General features: G+C 34.1%; 1 protein-coding gene across 2 annotated transcripts in view; it reads left to right on the top strand.

Moving 5' to 3' along the window:
• Positions 1 to 424: 424 nt before the first annotated feature.
• Positions 425 to 12,241, top strand: part of LACTB2 (lactamase beta 2) — a 736,830-nt gene continuing 725,013 nt past the window's right edge. Inside the window, exon 1 of one of the 2 annotated variants that reach the window (XM_044067148.1) lies at positions 425 to 544. In XM_044067148.1, coding sequence (XP_043923083.1) covers positions 452 to 544 — 93 coding nt within the window. In that variant the 5' untranslated portion in view covers positions 425 to 451. Of the gene's footprint in view, positions 699 to 12,241 lie in introns of both variants that reach the window. The other variant, XM_044067149.1, reaches the window with a different exon arrangement.

Here is a 12,241-nt window from a genome sequence, read left to right as displayed (position 1 = left end):
CTAAGTGAGACGCGTCTTTGCTTAGGGGAAGTGTATTTGTAAATGCTGTCAAATCAACTCCAAAACAAACAGAAAGGTGACGAAGAATTATTCAGATTTGTATACTGCTGCCATGTAAATCTAAAAGTCAGACACGCATTTGAGTCTTAAAACTGAATCCCAGACAAGGCAAGTCTTGGAAACTGAAGTTTGGTAACCGTTCTTTTTCTGTAAAATAATGGTGAAGAAAAAAAAAACATTCACTACAAAACACATCTTTCACTCTCTCAACCCATTAAACATTAACCAGTGCAAAAATACTTCATATAAACTGTAACGGAACCTAATTAGTTCAGATATCTACTGTAGCAAAACAGTAAACTACATTAAAAAAAACATCAGTAAGATGCATATACGAATTTCCGCGACTAGCTGTCATATATCCGCGCCAAAGGAATCTGGGTCGTAACCAATGACATTTTTACCTGCGTACGGTAGATTGCTTGTTTTGACAACCGTAGACTGTAAATTTCTTGTGCTGGAATTTACTCGTCAGCATTTTAAGGTTGATAGCATATTTATCAGTGTTTTATTGGCAATTTTCTTAACGTGGATACAAACGTGTAGTTTTAAACAGACTGCAGCGTTCTATTTCGTGTCTGTATTTGTGAACTGTTTTGGTGGTTTGCTTTGAGTATTCGTGATTGCTGTTTATATCGGTGAGGAAATTCAGTTTGTTAGTGTTAAGTGACCATTCTTATGTTCTGATCTTTATGTCTGTTTCTCAGACAAACATGAAAATTTTGATAAGCGTGGCTGTGTATAACGTATCAGCTGTCAGCATCGTATCTCACAACTGTCACTTTTTTCAGGGATGTTCCCTGATTTTGACTCAAATTTTAGCTTTGTCCCGCTTAATCTCTCCTAAAACTGGTGATTTTTGGGAAAAGATGGTGAATTACATAACATATAATGGCAATAATTAAGAGTTCTAGATTTATTTTACTTCAGAAAATGTATATTAATTCACATTGTTATTCTGTCAAAGTCTCAGGTTAATAGTATTGCAATTTCTGAATTTGTCCCTGATTATTTATGATTTTGTCACAGATTAGTTGAGAGTTATGGACTCAGTATACCTTTCTGTTTATTTTCCCAACAGCACTTTAGTTGAGTGGCAAGAAGTGTGTGGATTAAGATGCTGAAGGAGTAAGAGAACTTGAATTAGAGTCCATTTCTTGAAGTAAAAAGTTTTCTCACTCAGATTATTATTGTTGTGTAATTCACCACTTTTCTTTCAAAACCATCTCCAGTTTCAGGGGAGACAGAGCAAACTTTTGAACCAAGACCAGGGACAGTTGAGAGGTATGGGATGGTGGTGGTTCACAGATAAAATTATGGTAGTTATGTCTTAGTTATTAAAATTCTGCTATGTCTTATCGCTCACAATATCTAATTCCAAGAAAACTATGTGCCTTCCACAGAGACCACTTTTGTGTAATGGATCAGTATGCCATAGATGTAAGCTTGACTCCTTGAGGAGTGTGAACCTGATGTCCCCTTTTAAACATTAAGGACAATTAATCGTTTATATAGCACACTTTGAGTGTGGTGCACACGTTCTTGTGTAATATATGCATATGTATATGCACACAAGCATACATCTCATATGTGTGTGTTTGTGTGTGCACTTGCCGTTCCAGATATAAATGTATTCCTACTCAGCAATGGCTCCAAACAGTTTGAGGTCAGGCACATTAGTGGAGCACTTAGTGTTACTGTCGGACAGTATTTGCTTCTCTAGTTTGGTTACCAGTCAGAGTTCCTTTTATGCATAGTCTTTTGTGGTTTGGTTTGTGCCAGGATTTGTTGGGTGCTGCCACATCTAAATAAGTGAACTGATGATTCTCCAAATTGCTGTGATAAGACTAGCATCCTGTCCTGTCCAGGACTGGTTATATTTTTTATGCCCTTTGAATATTTGGATAGGCTATGGCTCTAAAATTGATAAAGCATGTATTTTAGAACAAATTAATTTATTTTCTGTAATACCATTTTTGATGGAGACTTGAGTTATTTCCTGCCTAGTTATGGATGAAGGGGTGAAGGACGACATCAACCTTGCTTAACATGTACTGTATTAAAATACAAAAAATGTGGGACTATTGTAATATAACATTGGAATTCATAAAATAATAAAGCAGATATTTTTATTTATTTATTTGTCTGTGTTTACTGGGAAAGTCAGACTGGGTAATACCCATTTTCAATGGAGGCCTGAGGAGAAAAGCTCCATTTGCTTACATTGCACTGTACTAACTTCTCTCTTTAAGTTTTCTGTCAGTCTTGTAGGATCCTATTCCTACAAGGTAAAAATAAAAGGTAGATTTAATTTTAATTCAAAATCTGTGGTCTACCTGGCTAGCTGTGCATGCTGCCCAATATGTTGGGAAGACTGACAGAAAACTTAGAGAGAATTTATGAGCATGTCTACCACATTATGAAAAAGACGCCTTCTAATGCTTTAGCTAGACATTGCTCTGAACATCCAACTCACTACTTTCTTTTCAGAGTGATCAGTCAAGTAGCAGTGAGTACACAAGGGGGTTCTTACCATTTAATATTGGAAAAACAAGAGCTGATTTGGCAATTCAGGTTGAACTCTTACAACCCTCCTGGGTTGAATGAAGTCACCTGTATTGCATGTATCTTAAAATTGAAGAACTTAACTCATTAAAGGAACTATTTGTTCACTGCCCCTTTACGGTATTTCATCCATTTGTTTTCTTAAATAAACACTTGTGGAAAATGCAGTGTTAAGTTAGTCCCTCTTTGAGCACCAATTACAACTATGATGCTGATACATAGTTTACTTACACATATACATACACTTCTTTACACTAGTTAGTATTTTAACTTTAAAAAACAAGGAACAGGAGAAACCTTATTTTAGCATGATGACAACTCATTTAATTAACTTTTTAATGAATTTTTTAATTAATTCATTGATGAATTTATAAATGTATTTACTATTCATTTTACTTATTTCATTCCTTGATTTTATGTTTTTTTGCTGATGTCACTTAATGATAAATCAAGTTAAAATGCTATTGGTTATAGGATTTTAAACAATCAGGTGACGTATTTAAACAGAGACTTTGGATTTGTAAATGGTCTGAAGAAGTGTGCTATTTTAGAGACGAAAAGCGCTTTACCATTTTGTATCCGTGTGCTTTGTGAACTACATTAAATTAGTGTTCCATGTGTTGGGAGTATCAGTGTCAGTGTCAACATTTTTCATCAGTTTTCGTTTGGACTTTGTTTTCTTTGGATTTTTGAGTGAGTTTTTTTGTTGCATAAGAGATGCTTGTTGTGGGAATGTGTGCAGATTGTTAATAAAGATAAGACTAAGGCTACGGCCTTGTGGTACACCAGTATTAATTGGAATATAAAGAGAAAAGGAAGAGAGACATTGGTATCAGTTTGATATGTACTAAGAACCATTGAAGAGTGATATCAGCAAGGCCTAGGGTAGACATTTCTCATACGAACTGTTTTGTGAGAAACTGTATCAAAGGCATTTGACAGGTCTAGGAATAAGGAAGAGCTAAATTTGCCATCGTCTCTGACCTTAGTGGTGCCTCTGAAAGGTAAGAGGACAGGGCAGTAGTTCTACAATGAACTGGTTGAAAATTATTTTATGGAGAGGTTATCAGTTTTTCTTGTAAGCGATTATGGAGAAGTTGTATATGGATACATTTTTCCAATAATTTAGAGAGGGAAGGCAGGATTGCATTGGGTCTTAAATCGGTAAATTTTCTGCATTTGTAGTGAAATAATATAGAATCTTTTCCAGATGAAAGAAACGTAGGATTCCTGTATTAAGGATAACTGAAGTAAGTGTTTCACTCCTGACAGCTAAAGCTGAATTTCATTTCCGTACTGCTGTTTAGAAAAGTTGGTATGATAATGACTGTACTGCACTTCACAGTGATCATAGTCTACAGATTGTACTTCTTAACACTTTGCATCCAGGGTTACACTCCCTTCACCTCCACCATAGCTGCACTTCAGGCAGAAAGTAAGGTTGCAAAGACAAAGATGGTGGCATGGGTTTTCAGAGAGTGGAAGATGAACTAAGGGAGAGGGTCAGAGGTGGACTGGGTGCAAACTAAGGGAGCAAATAAGCTATGGAATTGGGTTAAGGATGTAGTGTTCAGTGCTGTAGACAAGGATTTGAGGAGGAGAAGATTAAAATGAAGAGGAAAATTAAGCTTGCAATTAGAGTAAAAGACAGGATACAGTGGTGGAGGATGGAAGGGATGAGGAGATATAGGAAGCACAATAGAACACTTCAAGCAGAAAGGCAGTAGAGAAGTCGAGGGCAGCACAACACAATATAAACGGGGTTGATAGAGGGTGTCCAGAGTGGGAGACAAAGGTTTCCCCATCAAGAGGGGAAACAAAGACTTCTCTGGATAAATAATAAAAGAAAGAATGGAGGAACAACCATGTCTACTCTGGGAGGGAAATTATGGAAGACTGGGAAAAATAGGGATACTAAATTTATATTTAGCTTTGATTTTTAGAAAGGAAAGTAAAGATAGAGTTCCATGGGAAGGAGGTACCCCAAATTGTGGAGAGCAGTGGACAGATACAAAGACATGGAAGGAGAACTTTCAAAAAGAACTGCCTTTCCTAAGAAAGAAAAGCTCAAGGATGAAAATAAGCTGTATATAGCCTCTGTGCTGCTGCATTCCTTAATAGATGTTTCCAGGTGATCAGTGTTGTGAAAGTACCTAAAGCCTGGAAGACAGTAATCAAAGTGTCCATTTACATGGGATAGTTGGAGAAGTCAAGGGGGTTGCAAGTCATGAAGAGAATCTTGTAAGAACAGGTACTTTCTGTTTCCATTGTAACATCCAAAATGGGTTTATGGTCAGAAGAAGTTGTTAAACAAACCTGATTTAGTTTTACGACTAGGCTGCAGGAGAACTTGGCATGGTAGTATCAGTAAACATAGTCCATCTGGACTTCAGCAAGACCTTCACTCAAACCTACCTGAGAAGCTAGAAAAACTGAATGGGTTGAGGATGTAATCTCATCTAAAGAAATTGCTTGCTGCATAGTTAAATGGTAGGACACAGAGAGTTGTGATGAAAAAGGCCAAGGTCAGAAATGGGGATGATGCTGACAATAAATCCACTTGTAATTTATGATTTGCACTTTTAGTCTTAACAAGTTTGCTGGATTGGTTGCCTGGCCAAAACCTTGTTTGATTACTCTGCTTGCAGGAACTGTAACTGACAACTTAACTTAGTGACCACTGTGTAATTGTGAGCCTGATGCACTTGTTTTGGTAGTTTATGTAGAAAACTGAACTGCTGAGTCCTAGTGCTCTCTGCAATCTGTAGAATATGTATAGCTTGCAGTCTGTTCTTCTAATTGATTCTTCTACTAGTGTATATTTGAATGTTATGAAATACAAGCCTACTCTCCAGACTTTCTCACTACACACTGCCATTTCTTGCATTTATTTGTGGTTGATTGCGGCTGTTTTGTGACCTGAGCACTACAGTTGATAGTGTCTGCTGTGACCTGAGCAAGTTACCCATTACTGATAAGCTCACTACTTTGTTGACCTAAGCACTATGACTGTCAAGTGTGGCTATTATGATCTTGAGCAAGTCACCAACTCCATCAAATCCCTGCCTTGCATAGTTATAAAGTGTTCAGCTCCAACATAACAAATTGATGTGATGGTAACCTGCCTGTAGGTTGTCATGAGCCTTCTTGAATCCTCATTAAAACAGGTTGCACTGTTTCTGTCAAATTAATATCAAAGTATTTCTGCATACATTAAGGCTGCACCCGTACTATAACTGATAACTAATAGCACATTTTTTTGCTTTTAAGTACTAGTATTTTGCCCTTTTTTGCCAAGTAAAATCCCTGCCACTGTCTCATTAATAACACTGTCACACCTGTCAGCTACTCTTTTTTTTTTTTTTTTTTTTTTTTCCAAAAAAAATTTTTTATTGGTATTTTTATTTTAATACAATAAAAACCGAACCAATTAAATTATAACAAGAAAAATAACAAGATAAATAAAATACACAGTATACTAATAGAAATCACAAATTTTCAACAATCTTCCCCACAAGCTGTCGTAACAAAGAAAAATATAATATAGCAGGAATTAAATAGTACTAGATATTAGAATTAAATTACAAACCACTGAATTAACTCAACTAGAAATAAGGAGAAGTGTATTGACTTTGGAGCAAATTTTTAGAAACAGGGTCCTCTTCTTAGGACTCTTATTAATGAATTTGTGAGCAGCCATGTAAGTAAATACCAATGTTTTAAAGTTATTGCAACAAAGCTTAGTGCGGTCCAACCAATTTCTAGAGATGTACAATTTCATGAGAGAACATATAAAAACCAAAACATGGGTATCAAATAAAGAAAGAGTACACATAGGTATGTGAAGGATGGCTAACTCCCAACAAAGGGTCGATTTGTGGTATCCCATTTTTGAAGACGGACCTTTAACTTGAAGTCCATAGTTTGTGAGTATGGTAACAAGACCAAAAAATATGAAATAGATCAGCATAGGGTGCTGAGCAGCAAGGGCAGGAAGAAGATTTATTGGGGTCAATTTTGCTAATCTAGCTGGAGTAAAATATGTATTATTGTTAATCATTAATTGTGTGTAAAAAGATTCTTAAAGGGAAAAATTGACAGTGTTCTTTATGGACAAAAGTTTCTGATTATGTGAAAGAAGAGGATGATAATTATTCCAATAGTTTGAAAAAAGACATGGACTATTATTTATCATAGGCGATATAAGTTTATATGAATTAGAAATCATATTCTTGGGTAGAGTAAGATTATGCAAAACAGATTCTAATAAGGGTATATTTTGTCCATTATCCAAAAGATGTATAAATCTAAGTTTAATAATATCTCTCAATTGTCTAATTAACGATATATAAGTTTTATTTATCTTCAAAATCACACATAGGTTAGATAATGATTCCTTATTATGTTTGAGTATATCCCAGACCACCAAGTTTTTAATTTCGAATTTAGAAAGATTAACAGGAAGATTATTAATTGTAATATTAGGATTTAGATGTAAGGGTTGAAGTAAGGGAAAGGTTTTATCTAAATTTATAAGTTTCATTAAATTTTGAAAAATAATAATCTTATGTTTTAAATTATTTGAAAGTTTGAGATTTTTAAGGAATCATTTAAGAGAAAAGGGAGGGTTTCCGGATTTAAATTCAGGCTTGTAACATGTTGAAACCATATTTTAGACCAGAGAGGATAAGAATTGTAGTCTCCTAATTTAAATTTAGAAATACATAATAACCTACTTGCCTTAATAATGAAGTAATATAACTGAAAATTTGGAAGTCCCAATCCTCCCCCCGATTTAGGAATAATTAGTTTATCATATGCAATTCTCACAGATTTTGGATACCAGATAAATTTAGCTAAATCCTTACATATTTTAGACAAAAAAGATTTAGGTATTACTTGATCTACAGCATTGAATTGAAAGAGAATTTTAGGCAGAATATTCATTTTAATTATAGCAGCTTTAGACAAAACGATAAATTCAGTTTCTGCCATCTAAGAATATCAAGAGTTATTTTGGACCAGGATTTAAGGAGATTATTTTGAAATGTAGATGAAAGATTATGACTAAAGAAAATCCTAAATATTTGATATCAAAAGTAATTTTAAAAGAAGACAAAGGAAAATACTTTGAATTGTGTCCCTGAGGATTTATAGGAAAAATGTGAGATTTCTGAAAATTAACTTGATAATCTGAAACTTTAGAAAAGACCTCAATGGAAGATACAATCTTATGAAGATCAGTGTTAGGAAGTTGAAAATAAATGATTAAATCATCAGCAAAAGCTGACAAAGAAACATTAGCCTTTATTACTCTAGGAATCATATGGAATGTATTTGATTTTATATAAAGAAATAAGGGTTCAATGAATATATTAAAAAGAAAAGGAGATAGCGGACAACCCTGTCTAGTACCATTAGTTATTGAATTGGTTTTGATAAAATTTTGTTTATCCATAGGCAAGTCGAGGAGTTATTATATAAAACTTTAATCATGTCTATGAAAGAAGAGGGAATGTTGAAATATGATAAGGAAAAAAAGAAACATCCAGTTAACCCTATCAAAGCCTTACGCATCTATTATCAAGGCATAAATTGGATTTTTGTCTTTCTTCAGTATATGCATTAATGAATCTAGAGTTAAGGTATTATCCCAAGTATGTTTACCTGACATAAAGCCTGATTGTTCCATGGATATTATAGAAGGAAGAATTTTTCTAAGTCTATTAGCTAAAAGAGAGGCTAAAATCTTTATGTCAATGTTAATTAAAGAAATGGGACGATAATTGTGCGGATCTGATTTGTCCTTTTGATTTTTAAGATTAAAATTGTTCTCAAGTATTCCAATATAAGTCTGAGATACCATGTTTTATTACATAATTATATACTTTTAATAATATAGAAGAAACCAATAATTTATAAGATTTAAAGAATTGCTGTAAACCCATCAGGGCCAGGTGATTTTCCAACCTTGAGATTCGAGATAACGTCTTGAATTTCTTGTAGACTTATAGGGGCTGAGAGCAATTCTCCTTGATTTTTACTTATGGAGGGGAATTTAATAGAGTTAAAAACTCAATCATATTTGTATGTAGAACTATTTGTATTTCCATTAGAATATATGTCAGAAAAAAGGTTAGAAAAAAGTTGTATTATTTCTTGATCAGAGTTATAAATCTTATTATCAAAGTGCAACCGAGATATCTTAGGAGGTTCTTGATTGTTTCTAATTAATTTTGCAAGAAATTTAGATGGAGTTTGTGCCCATTCAGAGTAGGTAGCAATCATCCTTTGTTCAAAAATGGTTAGGTTCTGTTTATGTAATTGAAGTAATTGGGATTGTAAGTCATTTATTAAATCATCTCTCTTGGGATCTACAATTATTTTTTGTTGTTTTTCTAGTACAAGTAGTTTATTCGTAAGTTCAGTTTCTTTATCCTTATATTTCCTTTTAAGAAAAGAGGCTTTATTAATTAAAATACCTCTCATATACGCTTTACAAGCTGCCCATTGTATATCCAAAGGTATATCAGAACTATCCAGACTAAGGGTAAGATTAGATAGTATTTCAGTAATTTCCTGGATAATGTCTTTATTACAGAGTAAATTATTATTAAGTGTCCAATTATTATGATTAGAGGGGAAATTTTTTTTATGAATAGGATTAATGTTTATCGAAATCTTAGAGTGATCAGAATGGATCTCGGATCCAAGAATAGAGCAATATCAAAGTGAGTGAAAAATTCCGAGATTAAGAAGAAGTCTAATCTTGACCAAGATTTGGAGCATTTTGAATAATAAGTGTATAGCTCCTCTTTCGTTATTTGGTCTTTTAAAGAAACAGGGTCAGTAAGACTAAGGTCAAACATCAAATCTTCCAAGGCAGATGAGGATTGAGTATTGTACCAATAATAGGAAGTTTTATTAGAACGATCAACAATAGGGTCAATCACAGCATTCCAATCACCCCAACTATAATATAATGATCATTAAAGGTTGCCAAAATATTATGAATTTCTGTAATAAAGATATATTGCTGGGAACATGGGCCATATAAATTAAAAAATATAATAGGTTTATTAATATTAGGAAATTGAGATGTGAAAAACACCATCTGCCATTTACATCAGATCTTATATTAAGTATGGTACCCTGAAAGGATTTTTGATAATTATCGCTACACCTCTAGCATTAGAACTATTACCTGAAGAAATAATAAGTTTCACCCATTTCTTCTCTCTCACTCCTGCCCAATCGCTATCATACAGGTGTGTTTCTTGAAGGAAACATATATTCGCATATGATTTGAGAATCAGGTGACAAATAAGCGCCCTTTTAGACCTATTTTGCAACCCTCTAACATTCCACGAATCTATATATAAAGTCATAATACAATAAACTTAGTTGGGACTAGTATATATTTATTGTAAAAGAAAGGAAAAACCTAAGTAAGTAAATACGGAGACTGTGTAAAAACCGAAAGCGCTCACTTTTATTCGTAAATACATAACTGACTTTTATTTTTAATCTTCTCCTATATTTTCCATACTGTCCTTTATCTATAATCATAAAATGACGATAATAAGCATAGAAAAAGGACAAGGAAAGAAACAAAATACGACAGCAATAAGAATCCTTCCATACCACCCCAGTGCCTACCCACCCCTCAATGTTAATGGAAGGAGATAATATATCGTACGACTGTAAAGCTAATAAAATGTTAGCATAATATTTCTTGTTATAACAAAGGATTAAATAAAAATTAAGTAACAAACTAAAACTCCAACAATATGTACATATATACAGCACACTATGTTTCCAAGACCCAGCTATGTTAGAACCCATATATACCACCCCCACGAGATCATATCACGAATAATGAGAATAGCCATAAATAAAAGAGAAAAAAAAATTAACTTATCTAACTAGAATCTATATATAACCTAAATGGTTCATGTAAACCCGACCAATACATCATGCAATAAGGCATACATTAACAAGTAATACATTAAATATATATTAAACTATATCGCTGTTTCTTAAATGTCTCTAGAATGAAGTCCAGAACAATGAACATTCACTGTAGGACACCTCTTGAAGTGGAGCACGTCAGCATCTCAGGAACAGTATCACAAGCAAAGGTTCCGCTTCTTACAGTTAGATGAGAGCCATAATACTCACAGAGAACCACAAAGAGGAAATATATCAGGAGAATATTCTTCCGAACAAATCAAGACACCTGTACAGTATCAAATTCCGGAACATCTTGACGCTTACTGGCATCTGCAGAGTCATACATTCTTCTATCTCCTACCCGATTTTCCCGCTTAATAGTTCAGATATGGTCTTTAACCAAGAACTCACGCCATAACAGAAACAATGTTAAGCCAACAGCAAGGCTTACTTACTTTGTTAGCATATTTGACAGAAATAAGCCTCGACAGTCACAAAAAAAAAATAGTCTTTGAACAACCACACATGCTGAACAAAATATTACTCGCATAAAAAACATTTGCACAATTCAGCACTTGTAGGAGAACAGCATTTCTTCACAACGGTAGTGTAAAGCAAACTGAAAGATAACCAAAAACCTTTTCATACCACTGGGTAAGAGTTAAAGGCTTTAATAAAAGCTTCTTTAGCTTCCGACGGAACACTCGCTGAGTACTTAACCTCTTTATATGTAAATAAAAGAACACTCGGGTATCTCATCTGAAACCTTATATTTCTTTTAATTAAATCAGCACAGAAGGGAGCTAGCCTCTGCCTACTCAATTTTATTTGATGTGGCAAGTCTTGAGTAAAAGTAATTTTATGACTGTTCCATAACAATGTTTTTGCTTCTTTGCTGACTGTAAAATGTTTTGCGCATCCTGAAAGTTCAACAGTTTTGTATAAATGATGCGAGGGATTTGTGAATCCTGTCTCGTCTGATTGCTCTATCGCCCTTTCAATTATTATTTTATCAGCAGTAATACTCGGACCCAAAAGTGCACTGAAAATCTGTCCACAGATTGAAATAAGGTTTTAGTTATCATATGTTTCAGGTAGCCCCTAATAATGATATTATTACGGCTTCTCGCTTCGATCTGTTAGTTTAGTTTGTAATTCCTCAATAAGCACAGAATTGTTTTTGTAATATCAGACACTTGACTAATTTTAAAGTCATTATTTTGTGTTTTTGCTCTAATGTGTCCATTCTCTGTACTAACTGGTTAATAGATTTAGTAAGACCAGACATTTGGTCAGAGATAAGCTGGACAGCATCCTGAATTGGTTGAAGCGCAACTTTCAAATCTTGATGTGAAGATTTGGTTCAATTTTGTTTTGGCATTTGTTTTATTACCTGAGGAACTACTATCCAGAGCAGTTTTGAAGTTCTCTGCCTTTTACATGTGTTATCTTTCTCAGGAGAAAGGATTGAGGAGATTTTGCCTTAGAATTCTGGGCATCCATATTCTCCGCACTTTCTGACATGACTGAATTCCGATGAACAATACAGAAATAAGGAGCCAAATACCAGAAGCGCGAATCCTGTCAGGCACAAAGTTTCTCACACAGGCCTCCTGAAAACTCGTACTCCTTGTCCCAGAAACAGGATAAACAGGAAAAAAAT

This window comes from Protopterus annectens, chromosome 3.part1 (assembly GCF_019279795.1).
Source record: "Protopterus annectens isolate FY-2018-M chromosome 3.part1, PAN1.0, whole genome shotgun sequence".
NCBI lineage: Eukaryota > Metazoa > Chordata > Ceratodontiformes > Protopteridae > Protopterus > Protopterus annectens.
This window is presented reverse-complemented; position numbering and strand designations above follow the sequence as displayed.